The sequence below is a fragment of the Diceros bicornis genome, chromosome 11 (genome assembly GCF_020826845.1).
Source record: "Diceros bicornis minor isolate mBicDic1 chromosome 11, mDicBic1.mat.cur, whole genome shotgun sequence".
Classification (NCBI taxonomy): domain Eukaryota; kingdom Metazoa; phylum Chordata; class Mammalia; order Perissodactyla; family Rhinocerotidae; genus Diceros; species Diceros bicornis.
Window position 1 is genome coordinate 46,842,765 of NC_080750.1, and position 24,186 is coordinate 46,866,950.

General features: G+C 36.6%; 1 protein-coding gene across 9 annotated transcripts in view; it reads left to right on the top strand.

Annotated features, from left to right (window-relative positions):
* The window catches only part of RAPGEF2 (Rap guanine nucleotide exchange factor 2), a 243,044-nt gene that overhangs the window by 101,490 nt on the left and 117,368 nt on the right, over window positions 1–24,186 (top strand). For all 9 annotated transcript variants that reach the window (XM_058550277.1, XM_058550284.1, XM_058550280.1 and 6 more), the window contains exon 4: window positions 2,261–2,344. In XM_058550277.1, coding sequence (XP_058406260.1) covers window positions 2,261–2,344 — 84 coding nt within the window. The remainder of the gene's footprint in view (window positions 1–2,260; window positions 2,345–24,186) is intronic.

Here is a 24,186-nt window from a genome sequence, read left to right on the forward strand (position 1 = left end):
TCCTTGTAGCACCCATGTGATTCACTGGGATGTGAGGGACCGATAGTATGCAGCTTCCGTGTTGCACTCTGAAAAGAAATGGGTGTGCTCTGTACTTCCTCTCCGCCCCTCCCACTGGCTAGAATGTGGATATTGTGGTGAGATTTGGAGCTGCCACCTCAGAATATGAGGTGGAAGCCATGGGTTGAGGATGACTGAGCCACACAAAAGAAAGAGCCTCCGTCTCCATACATGGAGCCACCATATCAGCTTTGGGCTCCTGGTGCTAAGACTGTTATTATTGTGTGAGAAAGAAATGAACTTCCTCCTTGGTTAAGCCATTGCTATGTTTAGCTTTTTGTTTTAATAGTAGCTGAACCTGTATCCTCACTAATAAATTTGATAAAGTTGACTCTCTAAAATAAAATAGCTTACACATGGCAAAAAGCAGAGTAAATGAAGGCAAAGCATAAGCAACAAACTGAGGAAAAAGGTATTCACAGCCCTTGTTTTCAAAAAGCTAATTTTTATAAAGTGCTTCTAGATGAGAAAAAGTCCCACAACTTAAGAGAAAATTGGCTAAAAGTTATGAACTGATTTCACAGAAAAAGAAATAGATATGGCTCATAAACATTAAGAAAAAAGACGCCTTTATGATTATAGTAAGAAAAAGAAATAAAAAATAAAATTACACTAAAATAGCATTTTCATCAAAGCAGATTGGGAAAAACCCAAAAGATTGATAAAAAGCCTCAATGGTAGAATGCCTCGTGCTCCCCTATGGCTTGCCCGTTCCCCACTCTGCGTCAGCCACACTACACTGGCTTGTTGCTAAGCTGTGTCAGCCTGTGCCCTTTGCACTTACTCTGGGATCCTTCGTGCTCTTTGCCTGGAATGCTGATCACTTAGGGATCCTCCTGGCTAACTCATTTCCTTTGATCAAATGTGCTCTTAGTGAGACATATCCTGACCACCCATTTAAAACTGTAACACTCCCCCCCATTTTCCTTATCCTACACTAATTTTTTCCCCCAGAGTACTGATTTATAATTTACCAATTTGTGGTTTTTATTGTTTATTATCTGTATTGTCCAACGTGAATATAAGCTCCATGAAGGTGGGGATCTTTTTTTGTTGTTGTTGTTCCCTGAAGTATCCTAAACACCTAGAACAGCCCTTGTCATAAAATTGTTACACATTTGTTAAGTAAATGTAACAAACTAGGGCCGGCCCGTGGCTTAGCGGTTAAGTACGCGCACTCCACTGCTGGCGACCCGGGTTCAGATCCTGGGCGCGCACCGATGCACCGCTTCTCCGGCCATGCTGAGGCCGCGTCCCACGTACAGCAACTAGAAGGATGTGCATCTATGACATACAACTATCTACTGGGGCTTTGGGGGGAAAAATAAATAAATAAATAAATAATTTAAATGTAACAAACTCTATTAGTAAGTCTGTGGGGAAGCAAGTAGGCAAAGAAGTTGCTAACCACCTGTGGAGGGCGATTTGACAATATTGATCAAAATTAGGTGTATGTGCCTTTAACCCAACAGTTACACTTCTAGTTACTAGTTACAGTTACTATTATATGTAGAGAATTACTCATTGCAGTTTTCATTTTTTTAAAAAAATAATTGTGTACGATTAAAAACAATTGAAACGACCAGCTGTAGGGGATTGCTCAGATCAAATATGGCCTATCTACAAGAAAGCTGTCTTCCAATGAAAAGATCTCTAAGAGTTGTTTCAAAGGAAAGAACACTGTAGAGTGTGCTGTCTTTTCTGTAAAAAGAAAAAAGATGGTGGAGGGAATACGAATGTATATCCATTTTTGTGTGCACGTGCATAAAGAAATTCTGAAAGAATATCCAACAAGTGTGGTGGAGAAATGTCAGAGCTTGGTAGACAGGGGAAGGGTTGGGAAGACTGAGTTTCACTGTTTACCTCTTTATATTTTTTGTTTTATGAAGCAAGGGAAAGTGTTTTAGTTCAAAAAAATTAAGCAAAAAATAGAACTTGGAATGGTAGGTGCTATAGGTCTAAGGAATGTTTAAGACATTTAAATATACTGATAAATAACTTTAGCTTATTTGGGGGATAAAAATAATTAAAAAATAATTCCAATAGTTGAATAATGGTATTTTATATACGTGTTTTACACTATTTCATTGTTCTTCATGATTCTAAAAGTAACATGGGTACTGCACTTTGTGCTATATTGTGTTTTGATTTCATTTTGGTTTATAGATAATCATCTGATTCTATTATCTTTTCTTTTCAGTCCTGATGATATTGGGACCTGCTGGTATATCCTTCTCTCTGGGTCCGTGTTCATTAAGGAATCCATGTTTCTTCCAAGAAGCAGGTATTGTATAGACATTCTGTGAGAGATTATCCATGACGTTTGAAATTCTTTTGCAGAATTGAGTTCTTCTGCAGAATTCTTTTCTCTTCCTAGTTCCTCCTCTACTGACACAAAGCAAGGCAGTAGCTTGGGGTGTTGATACATAAATCGTTGAGAAAGGACTATTTTTATGTTGTAAACACTGTTCAATCTCCTTAACAAGGAGCAAGAACAAAAGACATGCCAGTGACATGTTTATTTGTTACGTGAACATGTCAGCCTAGTTTAGGGCACATTTGTTCATAGGGAATAAAATCTGCCTCTGTAACAGGCCATCTCATAAACATCTAAAGAGAGGCAGAGAAAGTTCACTGAGACCACATGGGATTAGAAATGGAAAGCCAGGAACTGCCATTGACTTTTCTGCCTCTCAGGACCATATGGTCTCTCATTTTTGCATCTGTCTGTGGACTGGCTTCCCGCTCTCTAAGGCTATTAGTTTCTTTCTCCCTGTGACTTTGGCTTGTATGTGCCGACTGTTGAGTTATGACCTTATGTCCCTCATGTTTACACAATTTGACTGCAGTGCCTGTGTCTTTTCTTTGGATTCTTCAGGCTACAGTCTGATTGGCTGGGCTGGGGGCAGATGTATACGTAGGTCCAATCAGCTGTGGCCAAAGAAGGTTAGGGTCATCTGTTACATACATGGCTACCTATGTTCAGGTTCCTAGAGGTTATCAGCTACCAAGTTTCAGGAGTTATTTGTTCACCCAATTGTGTATTTTTCACAATTAACTATTTTTATTTTGACTGAAGGTTTTTAAAAAATTTTAACTGATTAAATATCTTTATTTAAAATTACCAAATAAATATTTTATTTAAATTGACTAAATTTATCAAAATGTAGTGATCTTCTCCCCCCTCCCACCTTCTGTAACCTGTCTCCCAAAAATATTAAAATATGTTCTTGATAAGTAATTCTGAATGGGCCAGGGACATGTTAAGAATCTATTTTAAAGATGTGAATAAATTTTTATAAAAAGTCCGTCAGTGAGACAGGAGAGGTAATTTAAACTGTAGAGACTGATTGGCCTGGGTGTGGTAAAAGAAGGCGTTGGGATGGGCCTTTGGTGGCCAGAATGGTAGTGAAAGAGTGCCAGAGGCACATTGCATCTAGTGAAAAACAATCTCTGGTGCCATTCCCATGCCTCTTTGCCCTTCTGCTTCCCCGAGATCAGATTGGCAGGCATTATTTTCTTTGGCAAATGGCCCTACTAGGGAGGGAAGCTCTGTTGCCTGTTTGTTGTTCTTATAGTAGCAATAGTCACGGTAATGGTAATAGTGGTGGTGGTAGTAGTAGTAGTAATAGAGGTAGTAATAGTTGTAATAGTAACAAAATGACGATAGAAAAATAGTGAAGGCTTTGATAATGCTTTCTATTTGCCAGGCACCATTTTGAAAGCTTTATATATGTTGAATCATTTAATTTCATAACCCTCCTTTGAGACAGGTGTGATTATTACCTTCATTTTATGACTGAGAAAACTCTGGCAGTAGAGGATGGTGGGTGGTTACGCCCCCTAGAATTCTACCTCGGAGCCTGGAGTCAACCTGTGAACCAGCTCCTATAATTTTAGAATTCTGTTTCCAGGATGAATGGAGAATGGACAGGCAATACTCTTCCACTCCTTCAAACACAGGACCTACTATTTGGTCCCTTTTTGGAAACTCGAACTCTGCTTCTGAACTTGGAAGAAAGTGTAGGCAAACAATATTTAAGCATTGGCATCTTTTTAAAATCACATATAATTTTAATGTAAAAAGTAATAATATTACTATATAAATTATCGAGGATAAAGAGAAGGAAAAACATCAACTAAAATCTCTCATCTAAGATAATCATTCTTATCAGTATTCTAGTGTTTTTCTCTCTAGTCTTACAAGTATGTATTCCCCATACTTTAGAGCATACTTTGTAAACAATTTAATATCTTGCTTATTTCAATTAAAGAATATGTATATGTATGTGCATTGCCTCATAATATTAAAAACTCTTTATAAAGGCTTACTCTTGTTTAATATTCAGTTATTTGAACTTTCCACAATTTAGTTAATGATTATAAAGGGTAAATTTTTGATATTTTTTATTATAAATAATGCTATAATGAATGTGATTTGAAATTTATGCATCTTAAAGAAAGCAGAGGTTAGTGACTTCATCATCATCCTGATACAAGACGTACAAGATGTACAAGTTTAGGTTGTACCAGACAAACTAAATCTATAGACTGAGGTCCTAGAACAGTGAAGGAGCCTGTGATGGTCTTTCTTGACTACCAGCCATCATCAGCTAGTCAAGTAACAGCTTGTTCTAACTCCTGGAAAGGGAAGCTAATGTTCAGAAAATTGTTGTTCTAAAGAAGGAGGACTTGCAGTTCAGACCTATTTCATGAACACATTGAACTCTATGTCTAATTATTTTAAAAGATGACATAAGTTGCTCTTTCTCTGGCTGGATGTCAAATGCTTGCAAGTGAGTACTTTAACGGGATGAAGGAAGGAATGGTGTTTCAGACTGAATGACAAGCTAGTGCTATATATAGATTATTCCTTCATGTTGCACCTGGTGACATTTGCTGTGTCCAAGTTGTTTATTCCCTTTGGAGATGTTGCCTTAGGAATAGTACTGAGATTGTTTTAACAAGAAAGAGCCTTTGCTGGTACTATGCTAAAGGCTGACATTAGTGATTCATATATATTTCTCTCTCCAGAAAATATTGAGGTTTGATTTCATTTGGATTAGGTATTAGAAACAGTCTGGTTTTATAAAACAACTAGTTCACAGTTGATTCTCCACATTTACCATGTTTTTATCGTGTTAGCCTGTAAATCGGTTATTACTATATATAATAAGTAACCTGATCATTCTCTTGAAAGTTTCAACTCATTTTGACAGATAATTCACTCTCAACAGTTAGTTTTGAATCAAAGTATGTTGAACAACATTTTCATGTTTTAAACTAATTCTCCTGAAATTGCTTTGACATCTGATATCATCAGGTAAGAAGGGTGGTATGCATTGTAGAAAATCTGTCATTTGGCTTCCAGATTTCATTAGCTTTATTGAATTCCTCAGTTGACATTTAGGTCAGCATTTTATGTTTTATTTTTGTTTTCTTTTTAGACAGATAAGGGTTGTTTTGGTTGCATACTTTTACTTTGGTTGTTCAAACATGAATATTGTTCCTTGATAAGATTGGTAACATTTATGGAGTTTATGAATTCCTTTGTGATTATCAGTGACAGCTTACTCACTCTTCCCCATTCCAAGGAATTTCGGTGATATAAATGTTATTTTTATGAGTTTTATTTTAGGTTTATTAGAAATTTATCAAGTCTTGAAACATTGGTATTTGTACAATGGCTGTAATGTCACTTATGATGTTGTTACATATAATGTTGCCCTAAGATAGAGCTAAACTCTTATTTGGAGTGCAATTTGTATTCTTGAAGCAAGGTACAATTTATAGTTATGTTTTACTTAAAGTTTTATTTAAAATAAATTCAGTTTTTTTAGATGATCAGAAAGATGGTGAGCAAAGGTAATTGAGGAATGCAACAAAGGTTATTCTCATTCTCATTTAAGAAAATGTCAGAGGGGACATTTGTCATAGATGAAAAAGTTGTGCAGGTTTTGTGCTGCATAATTCTACAACGTGCTCTGTACATCCATAGTCATGGTAGTTGATATGTTAAGACAATGACAGACAGAGGCTAGTGCAGTATCTAGAGGAAGGAGTTTCTTCCCTCTAATTTTTTCAAAGACATCATTTGCAACAGCAGTGGGGCTGGAAAGCAATGAATGAAAATTGTCTTATATCAAGTTGCATGTTTAGAAATGTTTTTTTCATGTACTTTTGGTTTATTCTACATAATGGGCAGGAAGATAATAATAACATTTATTGCCCTAATGTGCTCTAAATCAGTGTATTTATGGAATTGTAATAGAAATTGTTACATACTTTAAATTTTGTCACTTGTAAAATTACCCCATTCTATGAATGCTGAAGCCTATTTTACAATAAAGTCACAGTATAATAACTTGGACTAATATATTATTTTTTGGCTGCTGGCTTCTTTGAAAGGCTGAGAATTCTAATTTAGATATTAAAGATAGGCTTAGACTGTGTTTCTAAGCTTTCAACTTGCTGTTTGGATTGTTTGTTAGAGAAGGAGACAGTTTACCTAGATTGTATATTAACTCATAGAATTGGAGTCTTTTTCTACTAATTTATCAATCATTTTTACATCTATTTGCAAAAAACAAATAGTATGCTAGGTATTTAAGACATGAAACATTATTGTTATACACACTCTTTGAATTTACATTGGTCACAATCCGGAAAAAAACCATTCCTGTTTAAAACATTGAGTCTGATTTTCTCAACAGAGTCAATTTTATCATAGAGGCCTCCAAGGAAGGGCCTTTTAATAGAAATGATCATGCACACCATAGTTAATCATAAACAAATAATGTCTTTATTGCTCTGATAGTTAAAAACTTTCTATATTTTTCGTATACAAAGGAACTGGTAAACAATCTCTTCACTTCATATCAATGTGATATCAGGGTAGGGGCTATAAGGTTGAAGGAAAAGATAAGCCCAGGCTGGCCATAAGCCTAGGAACTTGGAAGATGCCAAGAGAAGGGTTGTAGTTAAAGCTGGGAGCCAGACGGACTGGGGACAAAGACCTATACAGAGGAGTGGAGGCTTCCAATGCATGGACGTTAGGGTCTAGCTACCAGCTTATGTTAGGCAGCAGACCTAGTAGGTAGAGTAATCTGTGCACTATGTGTCATACGAAATTATGTCTGTAACTGGCAAAGCATTGTCAATGGGAACTGCTATCAATATTTAGGATTGTTTTGTGGGCTCTTTTCATATTTATGGGTTATTCTGTCTCATTCTAAAATAGGTTTGGTAGAGTTCAGATTTTGAGGCATATTTCCATGTTATTTCAAACATTAGTTGACACTTGCATTAAGTCCTATTGTATGGTCTCTACATTTAAGTTCTGGAGTATACAAAGGAGGCAAGATGATCTACGCCCTGCTGTCATGTAATTTAATATCTGGTTGGGGAGATGAGGCAGTCGTATGTGAAACACGGTCATTAAATAGTACATTGTAAATTGATATAGCAGAGACCACACGGAATGCAAAATCCCTTCAAAGACAGAGATATTTTAAGGTACGTGGATGGTAATCAAGGGTGACTCTTAAGGAAGTGAATTTTGAGTTGGATTTTTAATTTAGATTGTTGGACAGCGGTTGGAAAGGAAATCTGGACAGAGTAAAGAGCACAAGTGGTGGCACAGAAATAGGATTGAGGGGGGGCAGTCCAAACATGAGCAATAGCTTGAGTGAAGGCACAAGAATAGGATGATTTATCTAGACTAGAACTGCACTTTCGGGCATGAAATAGTTGCAAAACCATTGGTGATGGTGCCATTAATAAGAGGTCTAGTTTACAAAGCTGCCTAACTTGGTCGGAAAAGCTAGGACTGTTGGTAAGTTAGGTCTCAAGTAACATTAGCAGGAGGTTGGGAGAAATGGGTGAATCATTTATTTGTACCACGTTGGCTATGTCCATTTACAATTAGTGCTTCTCTTTCATTGATACCAAATATATCCACAATTTAAAAATTAAAATTATGCTACGATATTCTCAATAATCACATTTTAAATTAGAGCTGGCAGCTATAATGAGGATAAGTGGGGAAACAAGACATTTAACTAATCAGTTCTGAGAGGCTGAAATACTATTCTCATTATGATTCACATGACAAACAATGAGCTACTTGAGTTTAAAAATCACAGGCCTACTTTCTGCTTGCCAGTGCTACATGATAAGTTAATTGATTGCTCTGAGAACTTGCTACTTTTTTTCAGTAATAAAAGAGGGTGAAACAGTGGAAGAACGATTCTGTATTTATGTGGTAGGGACTGAAGACACAATTAAATCTTCCTTATTTCTTGTAAAGAGCTGTATAGGATTAGAAAATCATATTCTTGAAAGAGTACAGATTTGTTATAAGTCATGTGATGCCTTATTGGAGGGGGAGTATGGCATTTTAAAAACAACTCACTGGTGAATAATGTCATGGAAGGGTAACTTTATTGGACATTAAATGTATCCAAAAGGTATGAAGAGAAGTGAGGATCAGAATTCTGGAAACGGTACATTACAGATAAGATTTACCTTCAGGTATTGCCAAAATCACAACCTTGGTAGCACAGATTAAGCATGGAAGGGGAAGAGTGGTTATTGAAGAAGGAATGGGAAGAATAAAAAAAAACAAAAGAAAAACTATAAATCATCTTAAATCTGTGCTCATTGAGTTTTTTTAAATTTTATTTATTTTTTTTGGTGAGGAGATCAGCCCTGTGCTAACATCTGCCAATCCTCTTCTTTTTGCTGAGGAAGACTGGCCCTGGGCTAACATCCGTGCCCATCTTCTTCCGCTTTATATGGGACACCGCCACAGCATGGCTTGCCAAGCAGTGCGTCGGTGTGCACCTGGGATCTGAACCGGCGAACCCCGGGCTGCCGCAGCGGAGCGCACGCACTTAACCACTCGTGCCACCGGGCCGCCCCCTGTCCTCATTGAGTTTTAATAATAGTGTATTGATCTTACATACCTTCCCGCCCACCATGGGAAGATTTCAGTAACTTATAACAGGATTAAATGAGGTGATACATAAGCTTTTCAGAAGTTTTCTTTCTAGCCAGCATTATCAGAGGTTATTTCTTTAAAAGAAAAAACTCTCCCTCCCTCTCCCTCCCTCACTTCCTGTCTTACATTCAAGAGAAACCATAAGACTTTGTTTAACTCATATTTGGAATGACCTAAAGTTGGTGAATGATAGCAGAATTAGTAAGAGCTAATAAGTTATAAGAACTGCTTATCTCAGACATTGTCTTAAGTCACCATTATCACATTATTTTGCAGAAGCAGATGATTGGGGCCTGTAGTTGGCCAGTTACTGAATAGTTGGTTAGGCAGGGAATCATAGGAATGTGCTTCTTTTTTAAAACGTTCAATTTGATCTATACATGTAAACGTATATGTATAAAGTGAATATATAATTAGATTAGTATATACATACATATGCCTAAATATGTATTATGTGTGGTGTGTGTGTGTGTGAGAGTCAGGCCTCTTGGACTTGACTGTTTTCCCCTCAGTTTTCTATAGTTAATTTTCCCCACATCTAATCCAGCAGCAGTTTTAAAAAACTGACACACCTATACCAAGATTACCAAAGCATTCTGCTTCATAGGTTAAGTAATCATTAAGTTAAACATAGTTATCAAGAATGAATGGTAAATGTATTGTTCTTTTAAAATATTAATCTGTTAAACCTAATCACTACAAGGGATAGTGTCCTAACAACTTCATATCTTAGGAGAATTATTTACAAAAAAGATTATCTAAAGTGATGAGCAAAATGACTAGAACTGATTTCTAGAATCAAACATTACCCTAGGCTATTAGTTATGTATTCTTAAGAGAGTCGTCAACTCGATGATGCTTAATTCATATTAATGAGCCCGTCTATCCTCACCTCTGTCCCAAATCGCTCACCTGCAATTGTTTATATGCATATCCTTCTGTCTTACTCGTTCATCCTATGAGTTTTGAAATATTATTGAGTGTGTCTTCTGTGCCTGCCTAGAATATGGTGCTGACACACAGAGATCCTGCTTGTGTGTCATCAAAGCTAAGAAGTAAAAAGTGTTTTGAGAAGGAAGGAGGTCAGTTTGTCCGGTGCTGCAAGGAGATTTAATAAGGTGAGAATAGAGACGTGATCTTTGGATGTAGCAACATGAGGATCATAGGTGACCTGAGCAAACCAGTCTCAGTGAAGTGGTGGAGCTGGTTGAGGAGACAATGGGAAGATAAGAACTAACAAAAGAGAAATTTCATCATTTCAGGAAATTTTATTGTGAAGAGGAATGGGGAAATGGGATGGTGGCTGGGAGTTGTTGTGAAGTCAAGAGAGATTTGTTTCTTTAAAATTAGAAGATGCAAGTGTGTCTTTGTGTGTTGAGGGAAAGGATCAGTAGAGAGGGGTAAATAGATAAGACAGGAGAGAGGGGAGGTAATTTCAGAAGTGGACGAAACCCACTAGGGGGGAGGTGTTAGCTTTGGAAAGAGTGACAGAGCTTCACCCTTACTACAGGCTTATGGTAAGAGCTGTAGGTCAGTGGGTAGATTGAGGGGTTCAGTGGTGGGTATTTAGGAGTTTTGATGAGAGAGAAGAAGGTGGTGAAACAAAGAGGGTGTTGACTGCCCATTTGATATTTGTGGTCATAGATTTGTTTGGTCTTTCAGCTGTTTAGGGGCAGGCATGGAGAAGGTGGGTAGTTGGGTGTCGCTGGGGTTTGAGCTCTGCCAGTGCATACAGTAAATGGAGAAAAAGGTGCTGGAGTTAAGGGTGTATCTGGAATACCAATACCTTATGTGGATTTGCTCCAGGTCCCTTGAGCTCTAGATACCATATCTAGAATGCAACAAACACCTACAAGTCTGCTTGACCTTTTTCTATCTCTAATGGCTTTAATGAACAGCTAGTCACCTAATCTAGAAATTTCTATGAGTCTCAGTTTCTTCCCTGACAATTGTTTTTTTAGTAAATAATACTTCAGAGTTAGAAATGATGATATCTAACAAATCAACTGCCTCTGTCACCAGTGCCACTGCCTTTGTTCAGACGTCACCTGCTCTATTGAAGTAGCTCGTGTGCCTTGTGTACTTCTTCCATAGTGTCACCATTTCATTGTTTAAAAGCACAGAATTTTTCCTGTTGATCCCTTGCATAATGAACTTAAATGACTTCCAACTGCCAAACAGATAAAATCCAGACTCCTTAGTGAGATGTATAGGACAGCTCAAAATGTTTTCAACCTACCTTATTCCTTACACCCTCTCCAGACACTCGAGCTGATCCATTGTGGTCTGAACATACCTTTGTCAGGTTGTTCTCTCTGCCTGGGATATCCACCTCATTGTTGCCACCATCACTCCCACCCCTCCTCATCATGTGGTGAAAACCACATGTTTTATTCTCTGGGAATCCTACCCTTGTATTTCTGTGAGGTTGAACTGTTCCATATCTGTTCTAAACTGTTAGGTTTTTCAAGGGCATGGGCTGTATTCTCCATCTTTTCTTCCCCAGTGCCCAGTGCCTAGCACATAGCAGACATTTAATAAATATTTGTTGAATTATATTGGCTCAGGATTATATTTTTACCATGCCCTTTAAAAAAAAGTCACTTTTAAAAAGAGTTTAACAATATTATGCTAACATATTTCCTTTTAGAAATAACATTTCAATAACTATGGTTTATTGAAAGTCAGGTTAATACAGAGAAGAGTCAGGGAAAAGAATGAAGCTGCACCATAATGGAAGAAGGAGTCTCGGGAAGCTCCTGAGAAGATGGTATTAGTTAGTCTGTGCAGGGATGCAGAAAGAGGAGGGAAAAAGGCAAATGGTATCTTGTTGAATATTGTTTTGTTTACTGTATTAATTACAATTAGTTTTGATTGTATAAACACAGCAGGAGCTACTTTTTCTCTCATGTAAAAGAACCCTGAAGGTAGATGGTCCAGGATGGTCTGGCGGCTCCAACAGTGTGAAAAAGTTATAGGCTTCCATCTTTCATCTCTACTTAACGCTAGCACATAGCGTCCATTTTCAGCATTGGTTCATAGCACAGGATGGCTGCCCAGCTCCAGCTGTCTTGTCTGTAGTGGAAGCTGGAAGCAGGAGGAAAGGCAGAAGAGGGAAAAAGTTAATTTCCATCCAAATCAGATTCCTTGAAACAATGTTTCTTTTTATATCACATTGTCCAGTTGTAGTCAAATGGCCACTTCAGGTTGCCCAGGTGGCTGAGACATGCAGTCTTTTATTATGAGATGCAATGTGCCCACTAAAAATAATAATATAAAAATATCCTTTGAAGGAAAAAGAGGAAAAAGGATATTGGAGTAGGCAACCAGCAGTCTTGGTTACACTTGCTCTTTAGTTTTCCCTCATGTTCTCTTAGTTTGTTAATTATCTTTTTTTGCTAGGTCGTTCCTCTCCTCAGCCCTATGTTCCACTCTTCATCAGCTTAGCCACACTCTTTCAGGTCTTACATCATCTGTAATTCCTACTTGTCCTACCTAAAGTTGACTCAAGTCCGGGTATTCCCATGACGCACACATATAAGGTAAAGATATACGTTAAAGATTTTAAGGAAATGCTGGGAAAGAGTTCCAAATAAGGTGAATAAAATGATGAAACAACTACAACCTTGGTTTGACTAGAGTTGATGATATGGAAGGGAGAGTTTAGTTGCGCTTGATGTAAATATATCAAATTTAAAAATAAATTTGAAATAAGGTAGATCTCTAAATTAAAGGAATAGAGGAAATATGTAAAAGATGCAATGGGATATACTAAAATGTTCCCACTTTGGTTATTAAGTGTACCTTCTGCTTCAGTACGAAACATCTTCATCCTGGAAAGCTAACATGATTTTTAGCATTATTTAGACCACCCCTGCCTCTTTTAAATCATATTCTGATGTGATACCTGATGCACAGAGCAAAAATGTTCTCTAGAGAGGGAGTTCAACTGCTGGATCAAGTTGGGAATTTGGTTGCTATAACTACAACTTCGCAGATGTGCTATACATATAAATGCAGGCTGTTGTAGTCCTTGGGAAACTGGCATTGGCAGTGTTTAACAGAGTAAGTAGCCTTAAAGAGAAGGACTCGGATGTTTTTGTGTGTGTAGTTGATGTGATCACAGGTTGTTTGATGCTTGAAGTCTTCAGTCAGGGAATTTGTCATTTGTGATCCTTGGTATAAATGAGTGTGAGAGTTCACCCTAGAAGTCCTTATTTGCAGTGATGTTTGGATTTCTCTTGCAAAAGTAAACATTATATTTCATAAAAGTTTTAAAATCTGACATCGGTGTGTCAATGAAATACAACTGTTTTTCTCTGTAAAATGTTGGAATTGTTTATCTGCTGCTAAGTGTAAAGGAACTCAACCTTTATTTGTGCCATAGTTATTTTGGAGGAGGGTTGGTTTGGAGGGATGTGTGAATTACTGTTTCACCTATATGAATTCATAGTGTCTTAAAATATATAGCAACTAATTTTGTTTTTATTTAAAGAAGCATACTTTCAGTATTGGGAACACTAACAGAAAAAGAACAAGAGTAAGGATATTGTTAAGAGATAGATTAATATATGAAGCAAATTATATTCTGATATTAGATATATCAGTGATATATCAGTGATATTGAAATGTCTTTATTAAAATAAAAATTTTCAATTAATCATATTTCAGGGACCCTCTTTTATTTTCCTATGAATTAAATTATATATATTATATATAATTTATATATTATGTTTTTATATATAATGTATATATTTTAAAGACAACAAAATTACATATTTGAGTGTCAAAGAAAATGACTTTATTCTGTATTATGTACCCCACTTTATTTTTCAGATGTACTGAAAATTGTTTAAAAGTACTTCAAGAATTGAATAGTTGAAATAAAGTCAAGTGATACCTTAGACATGTATATCACTGCCTTCTTTATGCTGGAATTTAAATGAATATACTGTGGGTTTAAAAACTATCTGCTTATTATTTATTACTGATGAGAATATTGAACTGTACATTCAAAATACTAAAAAATATTTCCTTAGATGTTTTTCACTTTTGCCACAGATTTATGGCTTTATAGAGGTTACATATTTTTGCAATTAAATATAAAATATAACTTCTGATATTGGATGTTCATGTGTTACAGATCTACATAAACATTAAATAACTATTTTCTCAGTTATACCTTTATCTAAATATTTTTTTCTGAGTCAGATATTTCAGGATAATTTTTACTTTATCTTTTATTGATAGCTTACTTTATGTTTATTAGCTGTAAACTACTTAAGTGTGTCAGTTTCATTAAGATAACTGTTATTTCTTAATTAAAAATTTTCAGATAATTTGAAAATTAGAGCAATGGTGAAAATCTGTCAAATTCTTTCCTATGTTTTATTTTTAATATTGTTTTTGGTTCATTAACGTGAATTTAGAAAACCATCATTAAGTATTCATACTTAATTCAGTTTTGCAAATAGGAAAACTTAAATTTAGAGTATTCCATTTCATCAGTAAATCCTATATATTCCAGGGTATATATATCAGAGGTCGTCTGCTTCCATGATGGTTTAAATAGTCCAAAATAATAATTAATTATTATTCAGAATCTTGAGACCCATTTCAGTTTACCACTTTGTCACTTGATCTTGAATTTTAACTTATTATATAATTTTGGACATACAGAATGAAAAGTTATCTGTGAAAAGGGTCTTCCAGGTTTTGTAATCATTATCTCATTTAAGTGAAGTTCTTTTTTATTGAGGTATGATTGACATATATTAGATGAATTTTACAAAACTTTTATATATAGTTTGTGTTCTGTATGGAAGCATCATTGTGGCTAACGCAGAGAGTTTTTTCATTGATTATCTGTGTCAAAGTATAAAGTAATTATAGTCCTTCAAATATGGTAGAGAAGAGCTGCCTGGTAACTACTGAAGCCCAAGAAGTATGAGTTTTAATTTTTCGGAGAATGTGCTTGTGAAACAATAAGTAGAAAAGACACTGGATTTGAGTCCTTGTGTTTGGTAGTAAAGACGGTTAGAAGATGACCAGGCAAGACTATGAAAGTTAATTGACCAAGGTAGTGGTTTGCAAACCGGGCTGGGTATTAGATTCACCTGGCTTGGGGCTGGTAAAATACTGAGGCCCAGTCCCTAGAAATTTTCGTTCACTACAATCTTGATTGGATCTTACACTCTTGTTTTCAAAGCTTACAAGCAGGTGTTCAATCACATTTAAACTGAGAGGCTGGGCTAATGACTATGAAACCAATGTGTAACTATTGAAGTTTTAAGATCGGTAGAATGAGAGGATCCTGGAAGATTTGATAAAGCTGAGACCAGAGACAGGAATCCTATCTCAGTGGTCTTGGTGTGCCAAGGCTAAGGGCCTGATTAGTATTTTCACAGAAATAGAAGTTGATGGGTCACATATAAGTGTAATTTAGAGGGACTAATTGATGGAATTTAATGACTGAAGCTATAGGCAAGGGAGAAGATGGAGTAAAAGATGGTTCCAGTGCTTTGAACTTGCATGTCTGGCAGTATGATGACTTTGACAGCTATAACCAAATCTGGAGGGGATGAGGTGGGTGGATATCAGAGTTGACATGAATACATTTGATTTTAGACATGTTGTGGTACATTTGATTTTAGGCATGTTTGACAGGCAGGGGGAGTGGCAGGAGGTATGAAGAGATAACTGGCATTGAGTCACTTGAAAAGCTTTGTGGATAGTGCAGGGTAGGGTGAAGGGGTGGGTAAATAGGGAGAATACTGAAGTGAAAAAGAGATGCTTATGAGATCAGAAGGCTATAGGGAGGCTTTGAGAACTAAAATTTTGCTTTACTGTCCATCTCAGTGCAGAATTATCTCATGGCCTATTTTAACAATGTGTTCCCAATTCTTATATAAAGTGGATGCCAGATTTCATAAATCCTATTGAATATTGTAAGTGAGAAAGTATTAATCTTTTACAAAACATAATTTGAAAATGATGGTTTGGGTTGCTTCTAATTTTTGGCTTCTATCAACATTCATGAACATCTGTTTGTGTGGACATGTGTTTTCATTACTTCTTCAGTAAATACCTAGCAGTGGAATTGCTGGGTTTAGTAAATGTATGTTTAACTTTATAAGGAACTGTTTTCCATAGTGGCTGTAACATTTTGCATTCCCACTAGCAGTTTATAAAAGAGTTCTGATTGCTCCACATTCTCCAACACTTGGTATCGTCAGTGTTTTGAATTTTAGCCATCCTAGTGGATATGTGGTGGTAAATCTTACTGTGGTTTTATTATGCATTCCTCTAAAAACCAGTGTTTTTGAGAATTTTTTCATGTGCTTATTGGCCATGCATATATCTTCACCTGTTTTTTTTTTTTTTTTTTTTTTGTGAGGGGATCAGCCCTGTGCTAACATCCGCCAATCCTCCTCTTTTTTTGCCGAGGAAGACGGCCCTGGGCTAACATCCGTGCCCATCCTCCTCCACTTTATATGGGACGCCGCCACAGCATGGCTTGCCAAAGCAGTGTGTCGGTGCGCGCCCGGGATCCGAACCAGCGAACCCCGGGCCGCTGCAGCGGAGCGCACGCACCCAACCGCTTGCGCCACCGGGCCGGCCCCTATCTTCACCTGTTTAAAACAATTATTTAAAAATTGGATTTTACCCATTAAAAAAAGTTGGATTGACTGTCTTATTTTTGAGTTGTAAGTGTTCTTTATGTATTCTGGATACAATTCCTTCGTTGGATATATTTTGCAAAAATTTTCTCCCAATCTGTGGCTTGACTTTTTCTTGTTATGTCTTTTAAAAGCAAAACCTTTCCATCTTAATGAAGTCCGTTATGTCAATGTTTTCTTTTATAGTTTGTACTTTTGGTACCCTGTTTAAGAAATCTTTTTAGCTTGTTATAAAGATTCTCTCATGTGTTTCTTCTAGAAATTTAATAGTTTTAGTTCCATTTTGGTCTGCGATCCATTTTGATTTAATTTTTGTGTATGGTGTAAGGTAAGGGTTGAGGTTTATGTTTTTCCATACAGGTATTCAGTGGTTCCAGGACCATTTATTGAAAAGAATATATATATATTTTTTTGCTTGAGGAAGATAGGCCCTGAGCTAACATCTGTGCCCATCTTCCTCTCTTTTGTATGTGGGTTGCCACCACAGCATGGCTTGATGGGTGGTGTAGGTCTGCACCCTGGATCCGAACCCGCAAACCTGGGCCGCCGAATTGGAGCGCACCGAACTTAACCACTATGCCACCAGGCCAGCCCCCAAAGGAATATTTTTTATCCTTTAAATTGCCTTGGCACATTTGTTAAAAATCAATAAGTTTTAGTGGCCAGTCCGGTCGCGTAGTGGTTGGTTTGCACGCTCCGCTTCAGTGGCCTGGGGTTCACAGGTTTGGATCTCAGGTGTGGACCTAAACACTGCTCATCAAGCCATGCTGTGGTGGCATCCCACATACAAAAAATAGAGGAAGATTGGCACAGATGTTAGCTCAGGGCCAATCTTAACAAAAAAAAAAACAAAGTTTGGGTCTATTTATAGAATCTCTTTTCTATTCTGTTGATCTGCATGTCAATTCTTATATACCAATACCACATTGTCTTCATTTGTGTAGCTTTATAGTAACTTTTGAAATCACATAGTGTAAATCCCCAACTTTATTCTTTATCAAAATTGTTTTAGCTCTTCTGTGTCTTTGCCTTTCCATATAAATTTTCAAATCAGCTTGTCAGTGTCAAATGCTTTTTAGGATTTGATTGGAATTGCACTGAATTTATGGATCAATTTGGGAAGGATTACTGTCTTAACAATACTGAGCCTTCTAAACCATGATATATCTCATAATTTATTTGTCTTTTATTATTTCCCTTTGGAAGGTTAAGTATCTTTTTGTAGTTTTTAGTGTACAGGTCATGCACATCCTTCATTAATTTATTTCTAAGTATTTTAATTTTTGACAATAAGTAGTAGGTTTTTACCACCTTGATCTATAAGGGAATTTTCAATTTTTAGTATTATTCAAGTGACCTGAATTATTGTTTAGTTCCTGTCTTACAAAGAAATGTCTACTATTTTAACTTCTTTTATGGTATATGCCAGATTTTTGGGAGGCTGTTGGCTGGGTTTTGGTACCTTTCATATAAGCCTTCTAAGAATATCAGATGTTTGGTTGCCATAGTTTGAGGTATTGTTTAATTCTTTTTTTCTTTTTTTTATAATTTTTATTTATTTTTTTTTTTCCCCCAAAGCCCCAGTAGATAGTTGTATGTCATAGTTGCACAACCTTCTAGTTGCTGTATGTGGGACGCGGCCTCAGCACGGCTGGAGAAGCGGTGCGTCCGTGCACACCTGGGATCCGAACCCCGGGCCGCCAGCAGCGGAGTGCGCACACTTAACCGCTAAGCCACGGGGCCAGCCCGGTATTGTTTAATTCTTGAGATTAATTCAGGTTCTCAATGGTTAAGGGCCAATCTGAACCGTTCATTTGAAGTCATCTACCATTTTTCTCATTAACAAGTTGCATAGCCCTGTTTGGTTATTTCTTAATGTAATGTTTTTTTTACCTCTTTAATGAATTTTATAAAAATTAGGTCATTTTTAGATAAGATATTAGAGCTAATCTTCCCTGTCTCTTCAACTCATACATGGCAAGCTTTGTACAATGAAATGGTGAACATTTAACAAAGACATTTTGGATAAGGCATGTGTCTACATGCTGAAGGGGAAAGCTGTTATGGGCCATAACTTTTATACAAACTGATCAGCTGCCATCTGTGTACAAAGCACTGTGATCAGCAGAGACTTGTTTGTGCCACTGTGTAGACTGATAGCAGCAGATCAATTTAGCTGAGCTGTTCTCTAGCAGTTCCGTCACGAGGACATGGGCACTACCAAAGTGTAGTCATCATCACACCACTGTCCTTTGCTGGTTTAGATTGTGGCAAGAGGGAAAAACTGCTTGCTCTCTTCACCCCAGTACAGCTCAGGTAAGATGCACCTTTTTTTGTTTTGGAGGGAAGAACAAGAGCAAACGCAGCCTCTTTCAACTTTTCCCATGTTGTTTTGATTTCAATTTAGGCTATTCTTTTCCATGCTAATCCCTCAAGCCAGGTATACAGTCAGCATCGCTTTGGTGGAGAGCAACGTCTGTAGTACAACTTGGGTAAATTTTAATAACAAAATTGCATTGCTGAGCACATCTAAGCATTTGACCTTGAAGACTCATAGGAGAGCAGACATTGCAGATTTCCCTACTAACCCTTGACTTCTAAGAGAGTAGGTAATGAATTAATAGAAATTGATAAAGAGTGTCTGTCAGGCAGCCGCTGAGGTCATGAGGCTGGTATGCGGAAACAGTGCCCATACAACATGCGTAACACATAACTGCAGCCAGGAGGGGTGGGTGGGTCATTGAAGCAGGAAATTAGCCTTCAGAAGGAATGTTGGCTCTCTGCACAAGCTACAGCCGCATGGTCTCCCTGAGAGAAAACACAGAGAAATGGGGACTGCTCATTGCTGCAGAGAAAAGAGCTCCTGTAGAAGGTGGCAGCGCTATTGCTGTTACTGGTGCTTCAAAGATATTGAAGACAGTGCAGGTTAGATTTTTTTTTTAGAGGAATTAAAATGGTAATAGCATAAATATCAAACATTTAGTACTTCTGCTGTAGTTAAATAGACAACAGGCTACTGAGGAATGAACAGAGAGGGGAAAAACACAGCTATGAGGCCTTTGCTTGTAATTTTTTTCTTGTGCTTAAATATTGAGATTCACTGTGCAGAGGAGCAAAATTCTGTTAATTGGTGCAGGGTGATGATTGTTAGAATATTTCTAAATGAGCCTTGAAAGAAATTTAGAGATGCTTACGTGTATGTTTAGTTTTCCCAAATAGTTACTTCTGAAATATGAGCCTGTTAAAGCCCATGCAGTTTGTAATTTGCACACACATAACTTATATATGTACTTCGTGTGTGTATGTTTTTGTTTTAAATAGCTGTTACTTATTTTTTGGTTAAGCTAATGAGTGAGGACAAAATATTTAAAAAGATTAAAGGTGTTCTTATAAGTCTTTCAAACCACTTTCTTCTTATGCTTCTATTAAAATTTATTCTTGTATATTGTACTGATTTTTGAGAATGGAATTGATGGCATCAGCCGTTACTTGTTAGATTTTTTTTTCTTAAAGTTAATTGCTATTCTGCTATCTAAAGACAATGTCATGTGAATATTTTTTTAAGTCCTAAATAAATAAATTCGTTTTGGTTCAGAAGCATCAGTCCAGTCATTTACTTATATTTTTAAGGGGGAAAGTAAAATTTAGTAACTGCCTACCATTTTCTAGAAATGAAGGTATGAAAAATTGAGATCTTGGAGTATTACATTTTAAATCATTTTGTAAATTAGGATTGCCCACCAGTATAATCTCAGTTTGATTGCTATGTATTCCCTCGCTGCGTATAGCCTGACATGAATAAGTTTACATTCCAACACTGAGGAATTACATTCCACTGGGCAGTTCTGACGTACATCAAGAATGCGGAGGCCCATACAAAGGGCAAGTTTAGGGACACTGATAGAAGAGGCTTCTGTGCTTAGTGACTGCCTTTCGTGGAAACTCACACTGGTAGAAAGTGCTCTTGACTCAGCTTGGGTGGGGAAAATGTGGTCACACAAACTTAGGACAGGATGGCCTTACGAGAGTAAGAGCCTGCAACACCCTACCTGGTGTATCACTACCTATGAGTATGAAAACTAGGTAAGACTTTATATTCTCAAACATTTTTGCTTTCTTGTTGTGAGTCTTGAACTTAAGAGAAAGTTTATCAGGCTATTAAAAATTTTCTCTATTTTACCTTATATGGAAGACTAATTACTTTTAGTAATTTTTTGTCTGCATATTTTTGGTACTATAAAGTCATTCCCTTTTACATCTGTAAAAATACTGAACTTAGTTTATTTCAATTTTAGGAACAGTTTGTAATTCTTAATTTTTAATTTGTTCTTTACAAAAACTTACTTTAATAGGAATGAAAATCTGAATGAAAATAATGAAAATTGTTTCTGGAACAACCATTCCTAAATTAGTTGTACTGAGGGAATATGAACATTTAGGGATAATTTTGCTGCAAGTGGTCTTTTCATTAATCATTTGCTGTGAGTTTAACTTTTTTTGTTGTTTTTTGTAAATAGCACAGAGAACCAATAGATTGACCCAAAGTGAACCTGCGTCATTTTAGTTGTCATCTTTGGTTGTTGAATCTAAGATTATAAGGATACTCTGAAATTACATTGAAGTTAATAGTTGAAAGCCAAGCTATACGGTGTATTTATACAGAGCAACTTAGAAGGATTTAAAATAGACTGTAGTAATTAAATTTCCATACTGTGTAGAACTAGAAGACTATCAGCATTCTTAGAACACGTATACCATACTTTCCCGTCTCTCCCTCTGACTTGATGGCCTCTTGGGAAAGACTGGTATCTAGTATAGAAGGAGCTAACAGGTTTTTAAATATTTATACCTAGTCTTATTGATTAACTATTACCTACATCTTTCTTGCTTTTGAAAGACAGTTATTATATATATGTATTAATATTGTGTCTTATACACATACACATATGTATACATAGAAAGACTGAAATTATCAGAAGACAGGGATTAATTTTTAAAAATATTTTAATTCAAAGTTAAAAAATAAGTGATGTCACTTTAACAATTAAGGAGTTTAAACTTTAAAAATATCTTTGTTTATCTTGGCATGTGGGATTATGAGTGCCATTTCAAAGAAGCAGATGTGCTACTAGTTGAAGTTCTGGCAGCAGCTGCCTGAGGAGGCTTGGTTTTTATAGATTTGACATTCAAATCTCTGTTGCAGGGCAACCCTCAAGCTCTTGATGGTCATTTGTAATTTTGCTGAATTTGAATTGCCTTCTGAATTACAAACGCTGATTTGTCTTTTTCACTCAACTAGTTAGTGAGCGAGCCTAGCCAACCTCTGAGAATCCACCTTTCAACAAAGCTGTGTTTTCCACTTGTCATTGGGTTTGTGCTTTTTGGGTAAATGTAAAGCATTATAGCAGCATTCCTGAGGAGGTGTGGGAATTATTCCTTGTAAATGTCAAGCTTACCAAAGACTAGACTTTATGTTATTGATTGTGGAAAAGGGCTATAGAAGACAGCAAGAGAAGGGGTAAGGTCAATGTAGTGTAACGGAATCCTGCATCTCAGAGTCTGATTGTGATTTCGGGCATCTCATTTAACCTACCCTTAGGTAGGTTGGCTTAGTTTCTCCAATTGTGAAATGAAAATTGAACTGGAGGGACAGTTCTCCTGGGGAGAGTAGGATGGTACGGTAGGTCATACATATTATAATCACTTGGAGGCCTTTTTCTAAATCCAGATGTTTGAGGACCTTTGATGTACACATTGGATTATGGCATACTTTCAGGTCTGAAGCTGGAGAAAAAAATGCTGAGACCCTGTTCTATATGATTTCTAAGTTTTTTCTCAACTCTGAAATTCTATAAATCCATTTTGGCTTTGAGAGGCAGTTGTAGGACGTTTTTATTAAACTCATGCTCACTATTCTGCCTGTTGTCACAACTTCTCGTGTACTCATCTTCCGTAGGATACAGACTGTTTAAGAACAGGGGCTATATTTAGTGAGTTTCTTGTAAGCTCTGTATTGATGACAGAGTTTATATTGATTCTGTAATATGTGTCCAGTGAGCATTTCGAAGAGGAATAGGAAGCAAAACTGTGTACGTATGTCTCTCTCTCTCCCTCTCCACATATCTGTAGAGGTGGGGGGGAATGGTGGGGAGGATCCTCTAATTTATGACCAAGGATAAAATAAAAATGAGATTAATGCTGGGTGAAAGAAAAATGTAGGTATAATTGACTCTTCAAAACTCTGATTTAAGATATTTCAGTAATATTTGTTTACTTCTCCCATGTCTTCTTAGTTCTCCTTTCACCCACAGCTTCTATCATTTCATTGCAAAATTAACATAGAAAAGAGATTGGTTCCAGATTTATCCGTGGTACAGTTCAGTCATCAAACTTAACTCTTCCCTTGTCCCTAAAGTTTGTTGTTGTTTAGTCAAAGTGGCGTTCCTATTTTTTTCTTATTCAAGTCCTGAATTTTTGCCAAGAAACTCAAAGCCACTAAAACAAAGACAAATTCTCTTGATAAGTTTCTCTTGTAAGACTTTTTAAAAAATTATGGTTAAATATATATATATAACACGAAATATGCCATTTTAACCATTTAAAGTGTATGATTCAGTGGCATTAATTACAATCACACTGTCGTGCAACCATCACCATTATCTGTTTCCAAAACTTGTTCCACAGCTCGAAACAGAAACTCTGTAACCATTAAGCATTTTCCCAGCCTCTAGTAACCTCTAATCTACTTTCTGTCTTTATGAATTTGTCTATTCTAGATATTTCATAAAAGTGGAATCTTGTAATATTTGCCATTTTGGACTGCCTTATTGTGCTTAGCATAATGCTTTCAGGTCTTGTCCATGTTGTAGCGTGTATCAGAACTTCAGTCCTTTTTATGGCCAAATAATATTTCATTGTATGTATATGTCACATTTTGTTTCTACATTCAACTGTTGATGAACACTTGTGTTGTTTCCACCTTGTGGCTGTTGTGAATAATGCTGCAGTGCACACTGGTGTACAAATATCTGTTTGAGTCCCTGTTTTCAATACTTTTTGGGGATTTATCTATAAGTGGAATGGCTGTGTCATATGGTCATTCTGTTTAGCTTGTTGAGGAAACGCCAAACTGTTTTCCACCGTGGCTGCACCATTTTACATTCCCACCAGCAAAATACAAGGGTTCCAAGTTCTCTGTATCCTCTTCAATGCTTGCTTTTTTTTTTTTTTTAATTATAGCCGTCCTAATACCTCATTCATATCAAGTATCATGTGTGAAATGGTATCTCATTGTAGTTTTGATTTGCTTTTCCCTAATGACTAATGACTAAGGATGTTGAGCGACTTTCCATGTGCTTATTGGCCATTTGTATATCTTCTTTGGAGAAAGGTCTATTCAAGTCCTTTGCCCATTTTTAAATTGGGTTGTTTGTCTTTTTGTTAGTT